Below are 26,650 nucleotides of genomic sequence, written 5' to 3' on the forward strand. Positions count from 1 at the left end.
TTAGGGCTTCCTATATGAGGCCTGGTGGCTCAGAAGGTAAAGAATCTGCATGCAATGCAGGAGACTCAGGTTCGATTCCTGGGTCAGGAAGATCCCCTGGGGAAGGGAATGGCAACCCACTCCAGTATTCTTGCCTGGAGAATTCCTTGCACAGTGGAGCCTGGAGGACTGCAATCCATGGGGTCTCAAAGAGTTGGATATGACTGAGTGACTAACATTTTCACTTTCATATAGTCACCTCAGTCCTCTTTGGCTTCCCTGGTGGCTCAGATGGTAAACAGTATGCTTGCAATGTAGAAGACCCCAGTTTGATCCCTGAGAGGGAATGGCTACCCACTCCAGTATTCTTGCCCGGAGAATCCCATGGACAGAGGAGTCTGGCAGGCCACAGTCTATAAGGTCGCAAAGAGTCAGATAGGACTGAGCAACTTTCACTCTCACGGAGCTATTATTAATTTTTAAGTGAGAAAATAAGCTCCCAAGTTGAAAATCTATGATGATCAGAACCAAAGGGAGAGGAGGAATCAGGGCTAACTGTAGGGAGCTTCTGCTATTGGCTGACCCTGTTGGGTAATGACCTCACTGCTCCAGATTGCTCTCACCTATTCTGCCTCAGATTACTTTACAACCTTGTTTCACATTATATATTCTGAAATTCCACGAAGGCAATTAGGAAGAAAAGGAGTTCTAGGAAGTGGTAGAAACTGAAGAGACTGTGGACAATCTTATTAAAGTTTTCACAATCAAATTATTTTCCTTTCTGATAGCACACACACACACACACACACACGCATATTTCATCTATACTCAGGAGTTTTAATATGGATCTAGATGCTACAGTCATGACATATATAGTACCTTTTAAAAATGTGAATGATGAAAGGGTTATGGCATAAGTCACTATAAAACAGCCATGATCAATTAAAAAGCAATCTGATTACTTTTTTACACTATTTGGTCTATTTTTAATTCTAATTTCTAATGTTTTCTTTCAAGGAAGCTTACAAGTTCGCTCCCAGCTAAACAAGGAAGAAACCCATGTATTCACCATCAATACAGAGAACTTTGCCAACAGAAGACTGCATCACTTGAAGATTAACAGAGAGGGCAGAGGGCTTACCATTCAGGTACCTTATTTCCCTTCTTCTCATTCCAGCAAATGTACCTTGGGTGCTCAATACAAGTTTTCTGAATTTCGCCCCCAAGCCAAGTGAGCAGCCGAGCTCTGGGGATGCATACTAATCATACTCAGCCCCAGCCTTTGGAAAACTAGAATAGGGGTCCTCAGGACACACCCTGCTTTCCAGAAGCATCTCTCGAAACCTTGCAAGAAATGCCAATTCTTGGGTCCTATGTCAGATCTACTTAATCTGAAGCTTTTTTTCAAGAAGGGGGCAGCAGATGATGCTGCTGCATGTTCAGTTTTGACAACCTCTGAACTGTGGCATAATGAGGAAGACAAGCAAGGAAGAAATCACAAGTGGTCAGTGAGGACTATGGGGGAAGTGTGGATAGGTGAAGCAAGAGCATGGAGGAGGGCACCCACCTCATCTGGGCATCAGTTCAGTTCACCCTGAACAAGGAGGGGATGTTAGGATCACTGACCCTCCACTCAGTCAAAAATGAGTATAATTTATAGACGGCCTCCCCTGTCTGCAGTTTCCTAACTGACACACACAAATACACACACACTCACCTATTCCAGTTCCCTCTCAAACTCTACTCAGGCCACTCGATGCATCCTTGCTCTTTCCAGAGCTCTTGAATTCACTAGAGTTTGCTTTGCCTAGAATCCAGTTGTTCATATATCTGCATCGCTACCTGTTACTTGTACTTCCTTTGGAACACCCCTCAAAAATTGACTCAGGGACCCTGTCTCCAGTCGCCTTATGTAATATAGCAACCCATCTCCTTGACTTCAATCCTAAACCACTTAAATGGTTCTAGCAATCAATAAAAATTATCTATTTATTTAATAGATAAGTCCCTTCTCCCTCCTCTAGAATGTAAGCTTCATGAAGACAGGGATTCTTGTTTGTTTACATTACCATGGGACCCCAGTTTGTCAAGCAGTATCTCACATACAGAAGGCCTTTAATAAATATTTTTGAACTAAATAAATTAATCCCACATGGCTTGTATGTTCTAAGTTGCTTCAGCCATGTCTGACTCTTTCCAACCCCATGGACCATAACACGTCAGACTCTTCTGTCCATGGGATTCTCCAGGCAAGCATACTGGAGCGGGTTGCCATTTCTTTCTTGGCTTGTATGGAGAAGATTAAATTGGACCTGGGAGAGAGGAAGAGAAACCACTGGATTTTAGGCAGGGGAGGTAGCATGGGTAGATTTCCATTTCCAGGGGCTCACTGTGATCTCTCTATGGAAATACACATTTGGGAGTGATGAGATATGGGACAGAGACCAGACCAGAGCAAAGACAAGGACTTCAACTACTGTGGTGGGGAAGTCAAGGAGAGAAGGACTTGAGAAAAATCTGGACGGAACATTGGTAACCTTGGGTGACCCTCTGGATATGGATGATGAGTCAAGACTCAAGTCAAGACTGACTGTTCATTTTCTTGATTGGGTGGAAGTTCATGAATAATTGGCAAATATAGGAGACAAATCACAATCCTTGAGTGATTATAATTTAATAGCATTGACTGTAGCATTGACTCTTAAAATAAGTGGTAAAGGTCTTTGGATTGAGGTCAGACTAGAAGATAGAGATGAAATGATGATTTCTTGTTGGAAGATGTCTTGAATGAGGCTGTGGTGAGACACCTGGGGTGCATGCTGGTGGGCATTTGTATAAATGGCTCTTTCTCTTTTTCTATTTCCTGTCTTATTTTCCATCAATGAAAATACAAACAGAGAGGTGAGAGAACAATGGGATATTCCCTCTTCTCCATCTAGATTTCCCACCAGCCAAATTAATAGCCAATGATAAGCACAAGCAGTGGTTGAAGCACAATCAGTGGAAGATGTAGCATTTCAAAAGCACAAAAATAGCAGAAAGAAATGGAGGCAGACACCTATTTTGTTTTTTAAATTTAAATCAATTTGTTAAAACAGTCACATAACATAGTTGTCTCTGTGACACTCCCACTCCCCCCACCGCCCGCCCCCTGCATCTTATTTCTTCTCCTTCCTCCCCACTTAGAAAAGCCCTAGGGAATTCTCTGGCCTTCCAGTGGTTGAACTCTGGGCTTTCACTGCCAAGGGCATGGGTTCAATCCCTGGTCAGGGAACTATGATCCCATATGGCTCTGGGTAGCCAAATTAAAACAATAACAAAACCCCCAAACAAACAAAAGCAATGGGGAAAATAAAAGAACAAACTGTTTACTGAAAACAGAAAAGGATAAGCTACTGCCTGGTCTCAGGCATTATTCAGAAGCAGTTATAAGGAGAGGGTAGATGGTTATCACTATGCTCAGCCAGCCAGAGGCCTCCAGTGGGTAAGAACACATTCTCCTACCACCTCGGGACCTTGAGTTATTGAACCTTCTCCTCTCTGCTCTATGTGACTTTGGAAGGAATCTGTAGGGACTGGGCTACAGCCAAGAGTAAGAAACCCTGGTAATAATTTGAGAATTGTAATTTGACCAGTGGTTTTAAAAGCACATGTGCCCCCATGGTGGTTGAGGTAGACTTCAGTGCCTCTCTTTAAAATATATTAATGACATTAAACAAATTAAACCCGTTTACCAAAATGCCAGCACAACTACCAGCTGTAAAGATGGAGGGAGCCCGACATTTTGAAAGCATGGAATCAATGACTTCCTTTGAGAGTTGAAGATTCTGAGATTAAGAGAGGGATCCCTAGTTCGGGACAGACTTGTGTGTGAATTCCTGCTCCATCTCCTATAAGATCTTAGATTTGCTATTCACCTTTCTGAGGCTCAGTCTATTTAGCTATAAAAAAAAGTTTGAATGTTATGGGGATTGGCTGGGGTACAAATGCAGCTGAGTTCAGTCAGTTCTGGTAACCATTATAGGAAAGCAAGAACATAACTAAAGGACCAAGCATGAAGCCTGGTGTCTAGGGCTTACTCAAAAGAAAAAGGTTTGTTCAATTTCCTTCCTTTTCCTATCTCTTTTAATCTCATTTAATGACTTGACAAGGCCACTACTATCCTCAGTTCTAAGATCAACAAAGCTACTTTACCAGCTGAGCCACCAGGGAAGCCCTTCTCCAGGCCAGATTACAAATTTTAGGCATCTAAGCTTGAAAAGATTGTGATACTCACTCTCTCACCACCTCATCAAGAGTAATTAAAAAGAAAAACAACACTAAAACATAGAATGAACATAAAGAAGTATAACAAAACAATGTATTTTTCACTGAAGACTTCAATGATTGCCTAGCCCCTATCATAAAGTCGATGTCCTCGAAATAAATGTTTATGGTAACTACCCACTCCCCTCCACCCCTGGCCTTTTGCCTTTGCTCTGTGCATTTGCTAAGCTTTTCAAATAGGTAACCCAGCACCTGAGCCAGTACTAGGGGTGCCCCCGTGTGCACTCACTCCACTTAAGGACTGGAATCCATTCCCAAAGTATCCCAAGCCTTCTTTGACTCATTGTACCTTTGTCTCCATACCTTATCTAATACTTAAACAAGTACGCCATGAGAAACGCTGGGCTGGAGGAAGCACAACCCGGAATCAAGATTGCTGGGAGAAATATCAATAACCTCAGATATATAGATGACACCACCCTTATGGCAGAAAGTGAAGAAGAACTAAAGAGCCTCTTGATGAAAGTGAAAGAGGAGAGTGAAAAAATTGGCTTAAAGCTCAACATTCAGAAAACTAAGATCATAGCATCCAGTCCCATCACTTCATGGGAAATAGATGGGGAAACAGGGGAAACAGCAGCTGACTTTATTTTTTTGGGCTCCAAAATTACTGCAGATGGTGATTACAGCCATGAAATTAAAAGACACTTGCTCCTTGGAAGGAAAGTTATGACAAACCTAGACAGCATATTAAAAAGCAGAGACATTTCTTTGTCAACAAAGGTCCATCTAGTCAAGGCTATGATTTTTCCAGTAGTCATGTGAGAGTTGGACTATAAAGAAATCTGAGCACTGAAGAATTGATGCTTTTGAACTGTGGTGTTGGAAAAGACCCTTGAGAGTCCCTTGGACTGCAAGGAGATCCAAACAGTCCATCCTAAAGAAGATCAGTCCTGGGTGTTCATTGGGAGGACTGATGTTGAAGCTGAAGCTCCAGTACTTTGGCCACCTGATGGGAAGAGCTGACTCATTTGAAAAGATCCTGATGCTGGGAAAGATTGAGGGCAGGAGAAGAGGGGACAACAGAGGATGAGATTGTTGTATGGCATCACCGACTCAATGGACATGAGTTTGGGTGGACTCCAGCAGTTTGTGATGGATAAGGAGGCCTGGTGTGCTGTGGCTCCTGAGGTCGCAAGGAGTCGGACACGACTGAGCAACTGAACTGAACCGAACTGAAACAAAATAATTGAGTGTCATTCACCTCCTTCTCACCCTTGTTTAGCATCTGATTAAAGTGGAAAGGACCAGGTAAGTTCCCATAAAGGATAACAGTAGATCAGGAATGACTCCTGTACTAGAACAATTAGGTCTTCTACACAGTGTGACAATGTTGAGGGAATCACTTGATCTTTGGAAGCCTGGAGAAGTTAGAGTCAGAAGCTAAAGAAATCTCAGCTCAGCCTTTAGTTCTAAGAATCCTACTGCTCTCTTCTCAGCAGGAAATTCCCACTCACTTTGGCCTTCTCTCCAACCTAAGTAACAAATCATGAGAGGAGGAACCCTGCCCCCTGCTGAAAGGGGCAATTCCAGAGAATAGGTGAGAGTTCTGAGATAAGGCAGGGAGAAAACTCCTTCAAGGCAGGACTGAATCGGAGCATTAAAAGATTACAGATGGGGACCACGCGTATGAAAATCCCTGTGTTGTATGTAAGATGTAGAGGCTACCAGGGCAGCCAGAGGCATCCTGGTGATGCACTGGATGCTCCATAGCCCACAGGATAGAAAGAGAATCAACACAGGATATCTATTTATTCATTCAGCAAACATCTGTTTGGAGTTACTTTTCCAGTTATTGTAATAGGCCATATAGAAAACATGTATCAATAAAATGTCCACATCTTCAAAGAGCCAATAGCTTAGTGGAGAAAAATGAGATGGGGAGAGCACACAGATCATTACAGTTGTAGTTCACTCATTAAATCCTGTCCGATTATTTGTAGCCCCACAAGTTGCAGCACACCAGGCTTCCTGTCCTTCACTTTCTCCTGGAGTTTGCTCAAACTGGTATCCACTGAGTTAATGATACCATCTAATGAAATCCTCCTCTGTCATCTCTTTCTCTTGCCCTCAATCTTTCCCAGTATCAGGGTGTTTTCCAATGAGTCAGCTCTTCCCATCAGGTGGCCAAAGTATTGGAGCTTAAGCATCAGTCCTTTCAATGCATATTCAGGGTTGATTTTCTCTAGAGTTGAATGGTTTGATCTCCTTGCTGTCATTACAATACAGCATCTTAAATGCAAGGTTAGAGGTCGGGGGGCAGGTACCATGAGAACAGAGAATAGGATCAATTAATCTAACTAAAGCTTCAAGGAGAGCTTCCTAGAGGAGATGAACTCTGGGAGCATGGGAGAACTTAGAAAAGTGTCTGGCACAGAGTAGATACTCAAATGGTTATTGAATGAATTTTGTAGAAATTCAGAAATAAGAACATACAGTGATTGTCTACCAGCTGCTCATACATCTAGAGAGGCATGGACAAGTAAAGTAAATGCCATACTGTGTGGTTGGCAGGCCATGTGACAAGGAGTCCCTGCTATGTAATGCTGTGTGGCATTGGCCAAAGTTGTGATCTCTGTGACATCATTTTCACCATCTGTACTAGAGGGATAATAATGTCTATTTCACAGTATTCTAGGTAAGAATGCATTTTGAAAGATACTTTAGTATGATGTCTCATACATACCAAGTGTTCAATAAACAACAAGTATTATTAAAGCATATTTCCATGTATGAAAAAGGAATAAAGCCTACAATCACATACTACAAGTCATAGCCACTTATTTTTTTCACAGCAGAAACTACTTCAGGACCCAGAGGTTCCTGGAGGAGGGTCTGTCTGGGCTGGAGTGGGTGCAGAAGGAGGGTCCAGCAGTAGGAGCTAGGGATACCAGGCTCCCAGTCAGCTGCTCCCCAAAGGCAACCCTGGGACAGGCACACAGCTGAAGGGGTCTTAGTCTTCTCTTCCTACAGATGAGCTGTGATAGACCCTGGAAAAAATGGTAGGCTTTGACTAGAAAGAAAAACCTAGGGATGGATGGGGAACCATGCCTTGAAATGGAGAGAATAAAGAGACGGAACTGGAATTAACGTGTGTGGAAAGGAAGGTTCCCTAAAGGATGATCTCAGAAATAAAGTTCCAAAGAATCCCCCTGGTGGCTTTTATTCACCTGCAAAATGGAATTATCAGCTGCTCATGCTGGTGGCAGCTGTTCAGCTAGTCTCCCCTTCCCAGACTCAAACCTTTTGTCAAACTGAAATATATTCTCTTAGGAAAATCCCCCAGGGCACACCTGACTAAGGCCAGGTCAGTTGGAGCAAAGGAGGAGGTAAAGGTTTTAAGGACCAAATGGGGAGGAGGGAGAGTTGGAAATGAAAACCTGCTTTCCTCTTCTTGTTAATCCTGCAGGGTCCTTCCTAAAAGGCTTCATTTGTTTGCTTCTTTGCAGCAAAGAATTTGGTGAGAAAATCTCAGTGGGGAGATAAATACCTGTCAAAAGCTGTACAGAATTTCCCAGGGAGAAGACTTGTGTGAAAGCCTTTATTTCACCAATAAAGAAAGAAAGGGTTATTTTATGTGCATTGTGGGAGAATTAGTGAGACATTTCTCATTTCTCCAGGGAGAAAAATCCCAGAGAGGTGTCTGCCCTGCCTGTGTTTTCCAGCTATTTTCAGACAGGAGTGTTTTACGCCTTGGCTGTGAGGACCTCTGCTGATGCCTCTTCTGTTTTCTGTTTTCTTGCAGATGGATCAACAACTCCGACTCAGTTATAACTTCTCCCCAGAAGTCGAGTTCAGGGCTATGAGGTCCCTCACCTTGGGCAAAGTCACAGGTTTGCTCTTCTAGTCCATGTCTTTCTGGCCTTGATAAAATAAATAATAAATAACTTTCTTCAGGGAAAAGCAACAAGATCTAGATAATATCCAACACGTAGGACCAAGAGTCCTGTGGAGACAGGAAAGCGTGTGTGGAGGGAGCAGAAACCAGCATTTACATCTACTTTATAGAATCTTGAGTAACATAAATGAACAGAGCAATTCACTAAAATAATTATTTTTTACTTAATTTCTATTTACAATGTTTACTCAATTTTTTTAGTTAAATTCACATAAATTTCACTTAAAGAAATTAAGGATTTACAACCCAATTATTTAACTCTATAAATCCTTAATCTCTTTCCTAATTCATCAAAAATTCAAAAGATTGTCCTACGACAAAAATGGATGCTTTTTTTTATTCTACAGGGAGTTCTGTCAATTTTCATTTTATATGAAATGATGACTTTTATCAGGTGTAAGCAAGATTGAAATTTTTGTATCTTCTTGATGAACGTTTTTTCACACTGAAGTAATATTTTTTAATTTTAATGTCTCTGTACTTTAGTTTGTCTGTTATTAATATAGCTAATTCAGTTGTGCTTTAGTTAGTATTTGCCTGGCTTATGGTTTATCATTTTCCTTATTTTCCCTTTCAGTCTTTTTTTCTTTGTTTTTTTTTTGAGCCTTATATAGGATCTTGTGGAGAGTAGACAAACAAATATTGCATTTTCATTCAATCTGGCCATCTTCTGTTTTATAAATTGGCAAATGTAAGCCCCTGTGCATTTTTGGGTTCTTTGGGTGGTTGGGTTTGTTTCTGCCTCTTTATTTTCTAATTGCTCAACTTTTCCTGTGATTCTAGCATGTTCTTTTCTATTCTCTCAGTCACAACACAGTGCAGAAAACATTCATAACTGGAAACATTTTAAGCAGGAATGTATTTAACTCAGGAAATAACTTGCTTACAAAATTGTGACAGCACTTATAGAGTGCATTCCTGTTAGTCTTTTTGAGTGACTCCCCAGCAGTTCTGAGCTGATGAATGGGAAGCCCTTAACTACCAAGCAGTCACTGATGCAGTGCTGTGTGTTAGCATCCAATAGGTGGAAAACTCCTTTAAAAATGGCGGCAGAGAAAGACTTCAAGTTACCATGACTTTGCTGGCCAGTAGAAAAAGCTGAAAAGGCAGAAAAAATGACTCCTGTCCCACTACAGCCTTCCAGATCCATACATTGTATCTAGTTTCCAGAACATAATGTGCATCCAGAAATCTATCTGCTATTAGGTCTGGAAAATGTCAGTTTTACCTTCCAAAATGACAGTTGAATGAGCCAATCAACACTGACCAACTTGTAGGTTGAATTTTATGTTTATTTCTTATTCTATTTCCCCTCCTACTAATAATAATTATTACTTTATATAGACACTGCTTTTTTGACTTACCAGTGTAGTCATTAATTTGTTGTTCCAAAACCTTTTACTTTCTGCCAGATTTAATTTCCTTCTTTCTGATGTAAATTCTTTTGAATTTTTTCTGTATAAGTGGTCCTTTATCTGAAAATAAGTCTTTCATTTTACACCTTTATTCCTGGAAGACAATTTTGCTAGACATGTAATTCAACATTGAAGGACATCTTTCCCTTATATCTTAAGGATTTATTCGTGGGTGTGATGGACCCGCTCACACTGGCTCATAAGAACCTGTTATACATATCCCTGCACAATTCTGCATGTGGTGATTTCACAATGGTAGTTTGAAATTGGCCAACCTAGGAGTTTCTATTCCATGTATCTCAGAAATGCTACAAATCAGGGTCCTTGGGGTCCTTGGCAGCCAGGTTAAACCCTCACCAGCACATCACTGGACTCTACTCTTCCATCATCTGATGTGACTGTTGAAAAGCTGGCTGTCAGTCTGTCCTGTCTTTGAAAATACACTGACCACCCCCACACCCAACACCCTAAACCTATTTTTAAGGTCATTTCTTTAAATTTGGTGTTTGATAGTTTTATTACCATATGTCTGATTGTAGACTTCTATTTAATTCTCTTAGTTGATATGTTTATGTTTCTTGTATTTCTTCATTAGTTTCTGTGTATCTAGTTCATATGTATTATTCATATGTATCTATTCATTAGCTCTCAAAAATTCTCAGCATCTCTTTAATGCTTCTTTCTTATTCTCTCTACTCAATTAGCTTTGACCTGCACTAGATAAACCTCAGACTTATTCTTTTTTCTGTTAGGTGATTTTATTTTTCTTGTCCATTTTCACTGGTTTCAATGTGAATATTTTAAGTTGACTATCTTCACTTAGTAACAGGTCGAGGCCAGGACTCCTGTTCTTCAAGATGATTCCGGTACTCTCCTGGATGCAAACTTAATGTTGGCTGATGACTTACTGTCTTGGTTTTGCCTTTCTTTCCCCTAAAATCTTCCCCAAGCTTAGGATCCTTCTTTGTTTCCTGTAGCTTAACAAAATATTAAAAATGTGTTGTTTGGTTTTAATGAAGCAGAATTACTTTTTTGAGTATCTAGTATATTACATGTCCCCTCATACCTAAATTTATCTTGAGCCACTGAATCCACATTTCAGAAGAATTTTGAGAGGAGAGATTCCTAGGGTTGTAGGCTCACCAAGCTTGGGCTGTTTTTGTGTTACCTGCTTTGCAATGGCAGCTCTAAAAACATCCTCTTATTTAAAATTTCTTTCCGTTAATCTTGACACTGTGTATGACATTCCTATGGCATTTTTGTCTTTTGAACTAAACCCCTAATATGTAAGACTTAAAGGAAGAAAATTTAAAGCGAGTTACTAAATTACTGTACCTTGTACTAAATTATCTTGCTGGGTGGCTCAGTGGGTAAGAATCCGTCTGCCAGTGCAGAAGATGAAGGAGATGTGGGTTCAATCCCTAGGTTGGGAAGATCCCTTGCAGTAGGAAACAGCAACCCACTCCATTATTCTTGCTTGAGAAATTCCATGAACAAAGGAGCCTGGTGGGCTACAGTCCCTGTGGTGGCAAAGAGTTGGCCATGACTGAGCAACTGAGCACGCACTAAATTATTGCGGGCCAGCTTGTCATTTTGTTTTAGAAAAGATTAGGTTATTGTTGAGGAAGAGTATCCAATAAAATGTCTTCACTGGACCAAGTGTGGAAAACCCCTGCCTGCCCACCTTTCTTCCCATCCAAATGGCTACAAGTAGAGCAGAGCATTTGGATCCATAATTAACCTCCATACTTCTGGTCTTTGAAAGGTCTGTATCTAGAGGTGAGAGAAGATGATATGAACATTAGGTTCATTATTAAGAAGGGACATCTGTCCTGCAGACCTTTTGAAAGGAAGTCTCATGCATCAGAAAGAACTTGGAGTAGGAATATTTGCTGTAGGTAGGGATGGTGCAGAAATGGGTATGTAGTATTTATAACAAATGCAACCCTACTCCACAACTTTAGAAATGTCTAGCATTGTGTTGGACATTTTCAAATCTAAAACAAGTATTTGCAGGCATTTTTTCATAGTATATACCAAAGGCAAGTAAGTATAGCAAATCTGTTCCAGTTTTCCTCAGTAATAGCATTCCATTGTAAAGCAACTCATGTATTCATTTTCTTTCTTTAACAGAAAGGGCAAATTCATCATTCTAGAAGGTATTTATTTAGCACCAATGATGGTTCTACATGATATGTGCTATATAGATAACAAGATGAGTAGGCATGTCTTTTCTGAAAATTCCTGTGATATAGAGGAAAATAGAAGACGTAATCATTGACGTTAAAATTGCATTGTGTGTGTTTACCCCTGGTAAATCATGGGCTGTTGTTAGCTTTGTTCCTTTGTTTACTGACATTCTTTGACTTTTAAGAAAAAAAACTTCTTGTTTCTGGTCTATTACATGAATAGATTGAAGGGAAAATAGCATTAAAAAGAAAAAAAATCTGTTTATTTAGGGAAGTCACCCTTTTGAACAAGATCATCTTTTTGAAAAATTACTGAACTCTTTAGAAATATAGAACTGCATTCCTTAGATTCAGATAGTGTGAATTACCTGTATGTTTCTATGTCTATCCAATTTAGCATTGGTGCAGGAACATTCAGTCAGATTTAGAAATTTAGTAAGTATGAAACTTCTAAAAGGAACTGTACATTTTTTGTTTGCTTTTTATTTTTGTTTTATGTTTTTTAGTCCTGGTTTCTCTTAATTTACTGTTCCAGAGTATATAATTAAATTTAATGGCAAAGTTTATATATATATATATATATATATATATAGCATTGAAGCTAAAAATGAATGAACTTATTATTATCATTATTATTATTTTCTTCCTGAGCGGAGACTCTTACTATACTGCAGATTTAAGAAGCCATTACTTTTTAAAATATAGAAACATCTTCAAGCTTATATGGAAAGGAATTGTATACTGTTTTTAAACTGTAGCTGCCAGATTCCACATAGACATTCAAATGCTAATTGCACTCAGGGCATACTTACAAGATTATTCATTTATCAATTTCTTTTGCCTACTTGCCAGTTTGGTAGGCTAAACCTCACAGTTGGCAGAGACATTATTCTTCTGCTTTGATGACTGTTTGCCCAGGTAGCTTCAAAATTCACTTGGCCTTAACAAGCCATGTAGAAATTGGAAGAATTCCTTCTCAATCTGCAAAAGTCCAGTTAATCTAGGAATTGCAGGGCTAGCTGTGAGTACTTGCCTGTGCTTTGAGCTTGTCCATATGAAGTGAATTCTGATTGTGTCTGGAGAACAGGATTCTTTGACTCTCCCAAATCCCTCAGTTTTGAACATCACACCTACTGTGTTTTCTGCAATATCAGAGCATTGTTGTCTGAATTTGTGATTGTGCTCACGTTAAATCATTTCTCAAGCATTTTGTAGGTGGAGTTATGGCTGCCATTTTTAGACAATGCAGCAAAATTTAGGCATATAAAGGAAAGGTGGCTATTTCAAAGTACTTGTTTTGTAAGACTGTACTCTTTTTTTTTTAAATTTTCTAAATAGTTGGGCCCTCCATCTGATTCAAAACTGGTGCAAATGATATTAAATTTAAAAGCAAAATTACAGAGTGAAGCATGCGCAGCTTTTTAGAGACTAACTCATGTTTGGCTTTCTTACTGTTGTATGACCATTGTGAAGTGTCAAATCTGTCTATAGTCCCTTGTCAGTAAAATGAGGATGGTAGCATTTAATTCATAGATTTAAGTAAGCATTCCATAAGGCACTATATACAAAGTATTTGAAGTATTTGATATTTAGCACATGCTCCATACATGTTAGAAGCTTTTGATTTTTGAAGATCATGGCAAAATAGAGGATAACTGTGTTTTGCTTTGTTTCTAGTTTTATTTTAATGAGTCTAGAAAAGTTGTTATAAAGGTAACTTCCAAAAGGGACTCAAATGCGTTCTAAAAGAGCAATTCTGAACCATGGTGAGCCTTGAAGATGGGAGTGAGTTAAGACTGTTTTAATGGTATATCAGCTTTAACCAGTTTAAATAGTGACTGTAAGATAATTGGTGAAAATGGAAGCTTCAGAGTGTAAGTTTTGCTTCAGGCACAGCTGGGTTCAGGAGTTCAAATGTGACTGTGATGCAGCCTTTATCTATCTGTCTGTCTGTTCTCTTTCCACCTCTTACCCTCTTTACCTCTCTATGGGGCTTTATTCTCAGGCAGAATTTCAATGGTAACAAAAGTTGAATCAGCAGTTCCATGCTTCATGACTATTATTTCAACAGCCCTGGTGGAAAGAAAGCCTCTCCTTTCTAAAATTTCCAGAAAAAATTCTGGATTGAATCTCAAAGGAGCAATTTGTGTCAAGTGACAGTTGCAAATGATGACAGTGTCCAAGGGATTGGGAATGCACTGGGTGTTCGTGATCGGATTATGCACCCGACTGTGCTCTGGATGGGTGAAGGGTTCAGGTCAATATCAACCACGCATATTAAGAACAAGGAGATGCTTATTTCTCAAAAGGAAGCCAAAGTATTCTTGCTAGAGAGGAGGAATCAAGAATAATCCAGTAATAGCATTGGTTTCTTCATCCACATTCTGCTACCTCTTTTCACCAGGAGAGATAGACTTGGAGTTGTGCATAATTTGGGAACTGCATTGTGTTTGTATACATCAAACAACAGTCCAAGTGTGTTGCAACAATCCCAGTGTGTTGCAACAGAAAAAGAATAGTTGAGAGTCCCTCTTTTAAGAAATGCTTGTTATCTTCTTTGTAACAAGTTTGTAGCTTCCAAAGAGACTCCTGGAAAAAATTATTTCATTTTGAAAGCATAGGTTTATTAAATAATATTTCACTTTGTTTTTGGCCATTCCTAGTTCTTTAGCCTGGAGAAGGAAATGGCAACCCACTCCAGTATTCTTGCCTGGAGAATCCCAGGTACGGGGGAGCCTGATGGGCTGCCATCTATGGGGTCGCACAGAGTCAGACACGACTGAAGCGACTTAGCAGCGGCAGCAGCAGCAGTTCTTTAGCAAATATAAAGATCTCCAAACCACAGCCCCTCCAAAGCACAGTCCTTCCTGATTCAAATTCTGATATTGTGGGTAATTGTCTCATATTATATCCAAAATTTGGTTAATGATAGTTTCCCCAAGAAAGAAAAAAATTCAGGTTAAGCTAATCTGAACTCTCTGTGAATGAAGTGTTTTAAAAGATCTAGAAATATCATATTTCAGTAATCATTCCAACTTCCTAAATACCCATCTTATTCTTTCTAACTTAAAGATAACCAACACTGAATCACAGCTGGGCTGCAGGGGATTTGTTTCTGTTTCTTTTAAAAATAATGAACTTCACTTTTCTTCATGGAATACGAAGAAAATATGGGATATGCAATAGATGATTTAGTTCACCTCATGGAACAGGAATGTGTGTTATCTCCTGATTGAAAAATGTAATTTTATTTTACATTTTAAAGGAATGAGTGCATGATCAGAACCCAGACCTACTGCATGCTTGTCTTTCTTTGTAAAAGTCAAGTGCATTTTTTTATAAAAGCAAAATCCAAACTTTATATGTCTTTTAACAAACTTTATATGTCTTCTCTTGACTGTGTTAACAAAGGCTATTTTGTGCGGTTTACCAGAATCCAATGACATGACTGTTATATAAAGAGTAATAATAATAATAATAATAACATTGCTTATTATTACTTAATAATGCTCTGCTCTGTGCTAGATCTAAACTCTTATGTCTTATTTTTACCTTATTTTTAATTGAAGTGTGGGCTTTCCTGATGGCTCATCAGGTAAAGAACCTGTCTGCAATGTCTCAAATGCAGGAGACCCGAGTTTGATCCCTGGGTTGGGAAGATTCCCTGGAGAAGAGAATGTCAACCTACTCCAGTATTCTTGCCCAGATAGTCCCATGGAAAAGAGGAGCCTGGAAGGCAACAGTTCATGGGGTCACAAAGAGTTGGACATGACTGAGTGACTAACACTTTAACTGAAGTATAGTTAATTTAGCATTGTGATAGTTTCAGGTGTACAGCAAAGTTACTCCATTATACACACATACACACACACACACATATATATATACACACACAAACATATATATATATATATATGTATAATACATATTATTTTTCAGATTCTTTTCTATTAGAGTTTATTACAAGATATTGAATATAGTTCCCTATGCTACACAGTAGGTCCTTGTTATTTATTTATTTTATATATTATATCTATTAATCTCAAATTTGAAATTCATCCTTCCCCCCTGTTTCACCTTTGGTAACAATATGTTTGTTTTCTATGTTGGTGAGTCTATTTCTGTTTTATAAAAAGTTCACTCATATCAATTTTTTTTAAGATTCCACATGTAAGTGATATCACATATATTTATTCTTCTCTGATTTACTTCACTTAGTAAGATCATCTCAGGTCCCATCCATGTTGCTGCAGATGGCATTATTTCATTCTTTTTTTATGGCTGAGTAATATTCTATTGTAGGCTTCCCTGGTGGCTCAGTGATAAATAATCTGGCTGCCAATGCAGGAGATGTGGGTTTGATTCCTGGGTCTGGAAGATCCCCTGGAGAAGGAAATGGCAACCCACTTCAGTATTCTTGCCTGGAGAATCCCATGGATGGAGGATCCTGGTGGGCTGTAGTTCATGGGGTTGCAAAGGGTCAGACCTGACTTAGAGACTGCTGCTGCTGCTGCTGCTGCTGCTGCTAAGTCATGTCAGTCGTGTCTGACTCTGTGCGACCCCATAGACGGCAGCCCACCAGGCTCCTCCATCCCTGGGATTCTTCAGGCAAGAACACTGGAGTGGGTTGCCATTTCCTTTTCCAGTGCACGAAAGTGAAAAGTGAAAGTGAAGTCACTCAGTCGTGTCCGACTCTTAGCAAAGGACTATAACCTACCAGGCTCCTCTGTCCATGGGGACTTAGAGACTAAATGACAACAACAATAAATATTTCATTGTAAATATATGTACTGCACCTTCTTTATCCATTCATTTGACCATGGACACTTAGATTGCTAAGCTCTTATGTTAACTAATTTTCTCTCCTCCAAAACCCAAGAAGATAAGTACTATTATTACTCATATATTATAGATGAGGAAAATGTGTCACAGAGGTTAAGTGACTTGTCTAGTGTCACAAAAGCAGCCAGGGGTGGACTTGGCATGTAAAGTCATACATTGAGATCTGGATCTGGCACTCCCAATCAGTCCTGCCCTATTTTGGTTTTTAAGAAATAACATGAGACAATCCAGATTAACAAAACAAAACAAAACAAAACACACTCTGTTTTCTGTTGAGGGCTCCTAAATTAAAGCCTTGTATCCCTAGCCTTAGTCATGATGGGCTTAAAAGTAGACTCTAGGGCCAGGCTTTAATTCTGGAGGGGGAATAGCATATTTATTGTAGGTAAGGTTTTGGAATCCACCCTCGATTCCAATCAAAGTCTAATACTGACTAATTGACCTGGACAAATAACTTAATTCTCTGAGCTTTACTTTTCTCAATTGGAATGTAGGTATTTATTATAATAATGTCTGTTACTATTTGGAAGACTCAGTGGTAATGTGGCTAATATGATGCCTGGCATAATGGAAACTCATTAAATGTTTGCAGTAACAGTAATAAGTGCATAAGAAGTCATCCCATCTGACCCAAATACTTTTCTCTCAAGAATGACCTTGGACTCTAATGTCTTCCAGACCTAAAAGAGGAATTCTCAGGGGAAAAAAAGAAGATGGCTACTCATTCTTTGCATAAAAAGCTTGAATTTCTCTCTTCCTTTCTGCTTGGATGGAATGAATGAATGTAGACATTATGTAACCTTGACTCTCTGATGCTTGGTAAATAGTGAAGGTGCACATATGTCCAATTCTTGGTTTCTAATAGAGTCATCTTAAGAGTATTAAACCAGGGAAAACATATCTGACATTATTTGAATGTATATTCTCACAATTAAAGCTGCTTCTGATGGATTGGAACCATGTGATACTTGGTGCATCAAATAAGCTTCAAAGTGTGGGATGTAGTCTGATTTTGTATTCATTAAACAAATACGTACTGAGTATTTTCTAAGTGCACCAAGAAAGGTACCAAGCTAGGCACTATTGATACAGAAAGTAAAGAACAGTCTGTACCCTCAAGGAACTCACAATCTAGTGAGAAAATAGACCAGTAAGCAGACAAGTAAGCTCAGAGTGACCTGTGTGGTATGCTAGAGGGAGAAGGGACATTGAAACTTCCTTGGAGGAAGTGAAATCTAAGTTGAGAATGAACAGAGAAGGGACCCAGGTGAGTTCTACCTGGGTGATCAAAAGATAAATAAAAGTGGCATCTCTGGACACAGGAGCTGAGAATCAGAGTGCAAGAGGACAAATGATGGGGCCAAGAGAGGTGAGCAAGAACCAGAACACCGTGAGTCTCACAAGCCATATTAAGAGTCTAGGTTTTATCCTGAGAATGGTAGGGACTGACTCTAAAAAGCTGTAAGTCAGAAAGTGGGGGCTAGTCTGACTTTTAAGGATGTTGCCAACCCCCTCCACCCCTCCCCACTCTCAGCATGAGGTAACCATGGAGTTCCAAAGAGAGGACCTGAATCTTATTTATGATTTTATCCTTCTTGCTACCATATTTACAGGCACATATTAAGTGTTCACAATGTTTTTTTTAATTATTTTTTAAAAAATTTGTTGAAATATACATGACTTACAATATTATGTTAATTTCTGCTATAAAGAACAGTGGTTCAGTTATATATATGTATATATACATTATTTTTTTCATATTTTTTCCATTATTATTTGTAATAGAATATTGAATATAGTTTTTTGTGCTATATAGTAGCAAGGGCCATGTTTATCATTTTCTTTATAAAAGCTTGCATCTGCTAACCCCAAACTCCTATAATGTCTCTTGAAGGAAAAAAAAAAGTGTAATATGTAGATGTTACGGCTGAAGGAGCTGAAAGGTCATTATACTACTTATTAACGGGCTCCATACTATACAGTCAGCTACAAATAGATCTTGGGTAAAAATCTCTAGGTTCCTTAGACACAATGTATTTTTGTCACAATGGTGCCTGGTTGTGATGTAGAAAATGTAGAAAATGCGTTTGGAATTAGACAGTTGGCAGCTTGAACTCTATAATTGTCATTACTAGCTATATCACTGTTATGTTCACCTCTTTGAGCTCCAGTTTCCTCATCTGTAAAGGAATAGAAATATTTTTTAATCAATCTGTTATAAAGATAACACATAGGGTGTGTAAAGTGTCTGACACATTGGACACATGGTGGTATTTGAAAACAGCAACTATTTTTCTTGAGATAATATAGCCATGCTGCCTATTGATTTTCTGTGGCTGATATTCCTTTTTCTTGCCAATGGCACTATATTGATTTGTTTATCCTTTGCCTGGGGAATCTGGACCCGTGTTAAAAATGTCAGTGTTGACAAGGTAATGAAGTGAAAAGGATCCAAGCTAAGACTAATGAACTCTGCACCAGCCTTTTAGGTCTCTATCCCAAGCTTGGCAGGAAGGGTCAGAAGCTGAAAAGGACAAGTGGAGCCAGCATAGGTTAGAATTCTGATTGTTTTCTTAAGGAGAAAGAGAAGAAGTCAAAGCAGAAAGAGAGTCATTGGTTACTGGTTATTCATTTAGTCTGTGTGTGTGTTCTAAGCCACTTTAGTTGTGTCCGACTCTCTGCAACCCTATGCACTGTAGCCTGCCAGGCTGCTTTGTCCATGGGTTCTCCAGGCATGAACACTGAAGTGGCTTGTCATGCTCTACTCCAGGGGATCTTCCTGACCAGGGGATTGAAACTGCATCTCTTACAACTCCTGCATTACCATGTAGGTTCTTTACCACTAGTGTCACCTGGGAAGCCCCCATTCATTTAGTCTATTGGGATTTAATTTTTGGAGTATTAAAATAGCATGAAGCCCCTTTACACTCAGGTGTGATTTTAGGATATCCACTTCTGGGAAAGATTTGATCTGAATCCCTGTATTTTTCCATTTCATTTCCACAACGATATTCTCAGTGATCAGAATCAAGATTTCAGAACAGTGGCTAACATACCAATGATCTCTACTATTTCCTTGATAAAGAGGCACATTGATGACTTCCCTGTTGGGAGGATAAATAAGTAAATTAGCATGAACATCGAGAAAATTCCTGGTTTGAGTTCATCCTTTAGGAGGAGTTTCTGGTTATTCGAATCTGCCCCCAAACTTGGATATGTGCTCTACCTTTCCTGTATATTTTCTCTATGTATATCTATAGAGTATAAGCTTTGCATAGGTGAAAACTTTCTTGAAAGAAAATATCTAAATGTTTGAAATTGGTAAAATGATTCCTTAGCATTATTCCCAGATAACTCATTCAGTGCATACCATTTGAGAAACTATTTGTACAAATCAAGATGTTGATATTTGGCAAAACTAATACAATTATGTAAAGTTTAAAAATAAAATAAAATTTAAAAAAAATTAAAAAAAAAAAAAGATGTTAAGTGAAACTCAGAACACTTTAAAGAGATATAGCCTAAGGATCATTGTTCCTGAAGTAATAAAATCCATATCTATGGAGACAAGACACATTTAATAATTACAATATGAGTAATTTTGGTAAGTGTTATGCAGATCAAGGGCAGTTAGAATTCTTATGAGGGAGAGAACATTTCTGGCTTAGATGATTCAGAAGAGTCTCATGGAGGAGATAACTCCTACCCTGGTCTCAAAGCCAGATGTGGTCTTAAGAGATGGAGTGAGTTCTAAGGAAAGATGGATTGTTGTTCAGTCGCTAATTCATGTCCAACTCTTTGTGACCCATGGACTGCAGCATTCCAGGCTTCCCTGTCATTCACTATCTCCCTGAGTTTGCTCAAACTCATGCCCATTGAGTCAGTAATCCCATCCAACCATCTCGTCTTCTGTTGTACCTTCTCCTCCTGCCCTCAATCTTTCCAGCATCAAAGTATTTTACAAAGATTTAGTTCTTCATGCCAGGTGGCCAAAGTATTGGAGCTTCAGCATCAGTACTTCCAATGAATATTCAGGGTGATTTCCTTTAGGATTGACTGGTTGGATCTCTTTGCTTTCCAAGGGACTCTCAAGAGTCTTCAGGACCACAATTTGCAAGTATCAAGTCTTTGACTCTCAGCCTTCTTTATGGTCCAACTCTCACATCCATACATGACTACTGGAAAAACCATAGCTTAGATTATAGATGGTATAGACCAAAGAAGACAGCAGGGAGACAGAAATAGTATGCTGGGAACAGTGAAGAGGCTATCTTCAGATGGTCTTGTTTATGCCATGGAGAAGAGAGGAATGGAAAAGAGGAAAGTTCACTTGGGACCATATTCCCAAGAATCTTCAGGGCTCTGCAAAGGAGTCCAGAATTCATTACATAGATGGGAGAAGCCATCTAAGGGAAGTCTCATGGCCAGAGCTGCTGTTGGTTCTTTAGTTCTTTTGTGGGTAACAGGTCAAATGTGGGCAGGATGGAGAGACTGATGTGGAGGTTATGCTAAAACCCATCCTCTGAGTGGGAAAGAACAAAATAAGGGAATAACAGTGAAATTTAAAACAAGAGTTGGAAGAACTAGGTAATTTACTGGGTGGGTGGGTTGAAGTATAAGGTAGACCGGAAAGGTAAGCACAAGAGAATAGAAAAAGTGGTAGCTGTGTAGTCATTGCAGAGGGAAATTAAACCATTCTGATCAAGCCTGAGCCCATGTTTACCCACTCAGGGCATGTTACAATGGATTATAAAGCTGATAGTTTGTATTCCTCCTTTAAGCCAACACCCCAGGCCTGCTCAGCTGCTTTGGGATTTGTGAAATGCTTATCATCCAGTACGGGGAGAAGAGCCACAGACCAGTCCACTACTTTGTAGGATGTCTTCCCTGCCCTGGGTTTGCTCACAATCCCCAGACTTGTATTTCTTATCTCTGGGTATAACTGTTTCCCTGGGGTTAACTACAGTCTTTGAAGGCAGAGATGTGCTGTTATCCACATTTTTATCACTACCATCTAGTAGTACAAGTCTTTGTGCTCTGTTTTCTGTGTGTATTTTACAAACACAGCTCTTTTGATTAGTGTATTACAGACAGATTGCCTGTTTTCAGAATGGTTGGCCAAAGACTCAGTCATTTCCAGGGACGTGGGATTATCAGTGCTAAAAATGAAACCATCTTGGACAACACTGGGCACTCGGTCTCCCTAAACCACACTTAGTTTAGGGGTTTTGAGTGGAGTAATGGAACTGGACCCAGTGGTTGGCAAATACCAGATGAGCAACTGAAGCTCTTGTTTTTCACAGTCACAACTGAGCTCAGCTGCCGCCATCCCAGCAGGTGTGCCCTAGGTCAACCCAAGGGAGACTGGAGGAGGTGTGAGAGTTAACCCATCAGTCTATCAGCTGACACTTGCCAAGCCTCTGCTGGGATGCATATTCCAGTAGCTAGATGTGCTGAGATGACTGGAGAAGGGCATGTGGTTATTTCTGCCCTGAAAAAATCCAGGGGACTAGGTAGGGACATAAAGTTGCTCACAAGCAGAAATAATAAAACAATGGAACTCTAACTCGTGGAAATTAGATTCTAAGAACATTAAGAAGAAAAATCAAATATAAGACCATCTACATGCACCCCAATGTACACAGCAGCATTATTTACAATAGCTAAGACACAGAAGCAACCTAAACGTCCATCAATATAGAAATGGATACATAAGATGTAGTACGTTTAGACAGCAGAATATTATTCAACTGTAAAAAAGGAATGGCATAGTGCCATTTCAAACAACATGGATGGACCTAGAGATTATCATACCAAGCGAAGTAAGTCAGAAAAGGAAAACAAGTATCATTTGATATGCTTATATGTGGAGTCTAAAATATGACACAGAGGAATTTATTTATGAAACAGAAACAGACTCACAGGCGTAGAACAAACTTATGGTCATCAAAGGGGGATAATGGGAGGAAGGGGTTCCCTTGTGGCTCAGCTGGTAAAGAATCTGCCTGCAATGCAGGGGACCTGGATTTGATCCCTGGGTTGGAAAGATCCTCTGGAGAAGGGGAAAGGCTACCCACTCCAATATTCTGGCCTGGAGAATTCCATGGACTGTACAGTCCATGGGGTCACAAAGAGTTGGACATGACTGAGCAACTTTCACTTTCACTTTCAATGGGAGGAAGGATAAATTAGGACTTTGGGATTAATGTATACAAAAGTAAAACCACCTTTAGCCAGAATACTGTTCCCCTACTGATCTTGAGTGTAAGATCAGGCCCTTCCTTGTTTATAAACAAATCATTTCTAGCTATGTCAAGCAAGAGTGTTTTTCCACTAGAAAGTGTCTCAAATGCACATTGCATCAGTTTCTCCAGATCTCTGAACACCAAATCTCATTTGTATCTTCCAGTCCAGCAGAAGTTCACATTATCTCCGGTCCTGTGGCGGTTACTTTGCTGTGTTGTGGGAGGTGGGAGCCTTTGGACACATGTGTTAGTAGGGTGATTCTTGAAAGGTGTGAATAAAACTTTTATATGTGGCAAACAGCTTAGCTCCTGGATATAAACATGAGGTTTCAAGGTTGAATTATCTTTTCATATCACTTTCAGTATATTTAACAATCTGTGCATGCATATCTACCTTTCTTTTGCTTATTTCTGCATAGTTGTTTTCCCTTAGTTGCTTTTTCTGTTGTGTCTGTTGGTCTTTCTCACTCCTATTAGATTTCATCACATTTTTGATGACCCTGAGCTATCTGCTTGTATTTAAGAATGGAGTGGTTATAATGCATTGATTGGGGGCTGCATGAAAGGCTGCACTGAGTCTTTAATAGAAAAAACTCCAATTTCATCTTTGAGTCATTCTTCTTGGAATAAGCATATTTCCTAAGAAAGACTTTTCCAATCTCCCTCTTGGAGGGTGAGTGGTTCTGAAAGTCAATCTGGGAAGGAGGATGGATGGGTCTAATGGTCTGCTGGGGAAATGTTCTTTCAAGTCTTATTTATTTATTTATTTTGGGGGTTTGTTTTCCAGTGATCATTCTTGACCCCAGCTGTAGGGATTTCCTTGTCTACCTGTCATAATCCCACCCCATCATAACATTTATTTCTCCAATGCCTACAGGTGATTGAAGTTCTAGAGTACAATGATTGGAAATATTTCCTCTTTCTCTAGGATTTCTATCTTTATGAGGGAATTGTTGCAAAACTGGTTAAGAGAAAGCAAAGGCCTTTGAATGACAAATCTTCAAATTTAGAATCTGCTTGTATCAGTTGGGATTCCACCAGTGAAGCCTACTTGTGAGAGAGAATACATTGAGATTCATTGCAAATAATTGGTTCAGATGATTATGGAAGTCTGACACAAGGTGGGCCATCAGAAAGTGCAGCTGGAACTGTCAGACATGGGCTAACCACCAGAGGAATTGTTTTCTAATTAATATTTATTGGAGTATAGTTGATTTACAATGCTGTGCTAGTTTCTGCTGTACAGCAAAGTGAATTAGTTATTCATATACATACATTCACTCTTTTTTTTAGGTTCAATTCCCATATAGATCATCACAGACTATTGAATAGAGTTCCCTGTGCTATACAGTAGGTCCTTATTGTTATCTGTTTTATATATAGAAGTGTATAATGTCAATCCCAATATCCCAGTTTATCCCTCCCCACATTTCTCCCTTGGTAATCATAAGTTTGTTTTCTACATCTGTGACTCTATTTTGTAATAAGTTCACTTTTACCATTTTTTTAAGATTCCACATATAAGTAATATCATATTTGTCTTTCCCTGTCTGACTTCAGTTCAGTTCAGTTCAGTCGCTCAGTCGTGTTTGACTCTTTGTGACGCCATGAATTGCAGCATGCCAGGCCTCCCTGTCCATCACCAACTCCCGGAGTTCACTCAGACTCACGTCCATTGAGTCGGTGATGCCATCCAGCCATCTCATCCTCTGTCATCCCCTTCTCCTCCTGCCCCCAGTCCCTCCCAGCATCAGAGTCTTTTCTAATGAGTCAACTCTTTGCATGAGGTGGACCAAGTACTGTCTGACTTAGGAATCCTTTATTTTCTTTTTTTCCCCTCATGTTTTAAAAATGAAGTCCAAATACAGTGTGTTAGTTTCTAATGAACAGAAAAGTGCTTATATATATGTGTGTATATATATGGGCCTTCCCTGGTGGCTCAGATGGTAAAGAATCTGCCAGGAATGTGGGAGACCCAGGGTAGATCCCTGGGTCAGGAAGATCCCCTGGAGAAGTAAATGTGTGTGTGTATAATTTTCAAATCCTTTTCCAATTAGGTTATTATATGATATTGTGTATAGTTCCCTGTGGGGGTGGGGTGGGGAGAGTAAATTAGGAGTTTGGGATTAACATATACACACTGGGTGAAAGTTGCTCAGTTGTGTCCAACTCTTTACAACCCCATGGACTATACAGTCCATGGAATTCTTGAGGCCAGAATACCTGACTGTGTAGCCTTTCCCTTCTCCAGGGGATCTTCCCAGCCCAGGGATCAAACCCAGGTCTTCTGCATTGCAGGCGGATTCTTTACCTGCTGAGTCACAAGAGAAGCCCACACACACACTACTACATATAAAAGAGACAAACAACAAGCAATACTTCAGAGAGCCTGAAGAGCCCCTCTGTCCATAAAGCCTTGTAGCTGATTGCATCAGACCAATCCAGATTATCTAGGACAATCAGTCCACTGATTGTGGATTTTATTCACATCGACAACATACTTTCACATCAACATCTGAATTAGTATTTGATTGAACAATAGAGTAGGACACGACTGAAATGACTTGGCAGTAGCAGTAGCAGCAGTATTGTGGTCTAGCCAAGTTGAATCATCAATAGACCATCTTCTCACCTTCTCTCTCTATTTTTTTATTGAAGTAAAATTCACATAACATAAAGTTAATTATTTTAAAGTCTACAGAGGTATTTAATACATTTACAATATTGCACAACCATTACCTCTGGCTAGTTTGAAAACATTACCCAGAAAGTTGCCCCTGAACCAACAATCAGTTACTCCCTATATCCCTTTCCTCCCTACCCTTTGCAATTAACCATCTGCTTTCTGTCTATATTGACTCACCTATTCAGGATATTTCCAATAAATGGCATCACATCATTTTGTGACCTTTTATGTCTGACTTTTTCCACTTAGCCTAGTTTTTGAGGCTCAGAAACATTGTAGCATGTATTAATACCTCACTCCTTTTTATGATTGAATAATATTCCATTGTATGGTCTTACCTCTTTGCATTTATCCATTAATCTACTGAGTTATTTCCACCTTTTGGCTGTTGTAAATAGTGCTACTATGAACATGTATGTACATGCATCTATTTGAATAGCTGGTTTAGATTTTCTTAGGTACTTGTCTAGAAGGGAAACTGCTGCCTTTGAAAAGCAGGAACAACTTAGGAAATCTTACAATATGAGCTGTGTTCCTTGCACTCTCACCACACTCCTTGGCAATACAAAGACATTTTTAAAGAGAACTCCTGGTTGTATTTATTCTTTTGAAGAACTCCTGGTTGTATTTATTCTTTTGAAGACCATACCTATGTGTATCTCTGAGCAGGAAAACATGCTGCTGCACTTTACCTTGCTAAGCCTCAAATATAAATTATTCAAAATAAAAAACAATCACTGGATGACATTCCAAAGTTTTTTTGTAATATGTACTATGAAGAGATTATATTAGCAACCAGAGTAGGAACAGGGAGTAGACTTGGAAGCAGAGGAGTGTCTGAAATCACAAGAGTTGTTATTCAGCAGCTGCTTAAAATCTCTTGGCTGGAAATTCATCCTCTTTGAAATGTCAGGGTCTACCAGATGCTCTCTGAAGTTTATTCTAATGTTGAACATTATAGGATTTTGTGATATATGGAAATTTTATAAACTTTGTCTTTCAAAAATTCTAATGTCAAAGTCATTTTTCACACTATTAAAACAAAACAAACAAAATCAAAGGCAACTGAA

General features: G+C 39.3%; 1 protein-coding gene across 1 annotated transcript in view; it reads left to right on the forward strand.

Moving 5' to 3' along the window:
• The window catches only part of CNTNAP5 (contactin associated protein family member 5), a 1,040,042-nt gene that overhangs the window by 969,715 nt on the left and 43,677 nt on the right, over positions 1-26,650 (forward strand). The window contains exons 20-21 of the mRNA XM_024981085.2: positions 997-1,127; positions 8,051-8,138. Of these exons, the coding sequence (XP_024836853.1) occupies positions 997-1,127; positions 8,051-8,138 (219 nt within the window). The remainder of the gene's footprint in view (positions 1-996; positions 1,128-8,050; positions 8,139-26,650) is intronic.

The sequence above is a fragment of the Bos taurus genome, chromosome 2 (genome assembly GCF_002263795.3).
Source record: "Bos taurus isolate L1 Dominette 01449 registration number 42190680 breed Hereford chromosome 2, ARS-UCD2.0, whole genome shotgun sequence".
Lineage (NCBI taxonomy): Eukaryota > Metazoa > Chordata > Mammalia > Artiodactyla > Bovidae > Bos > Bos taurus.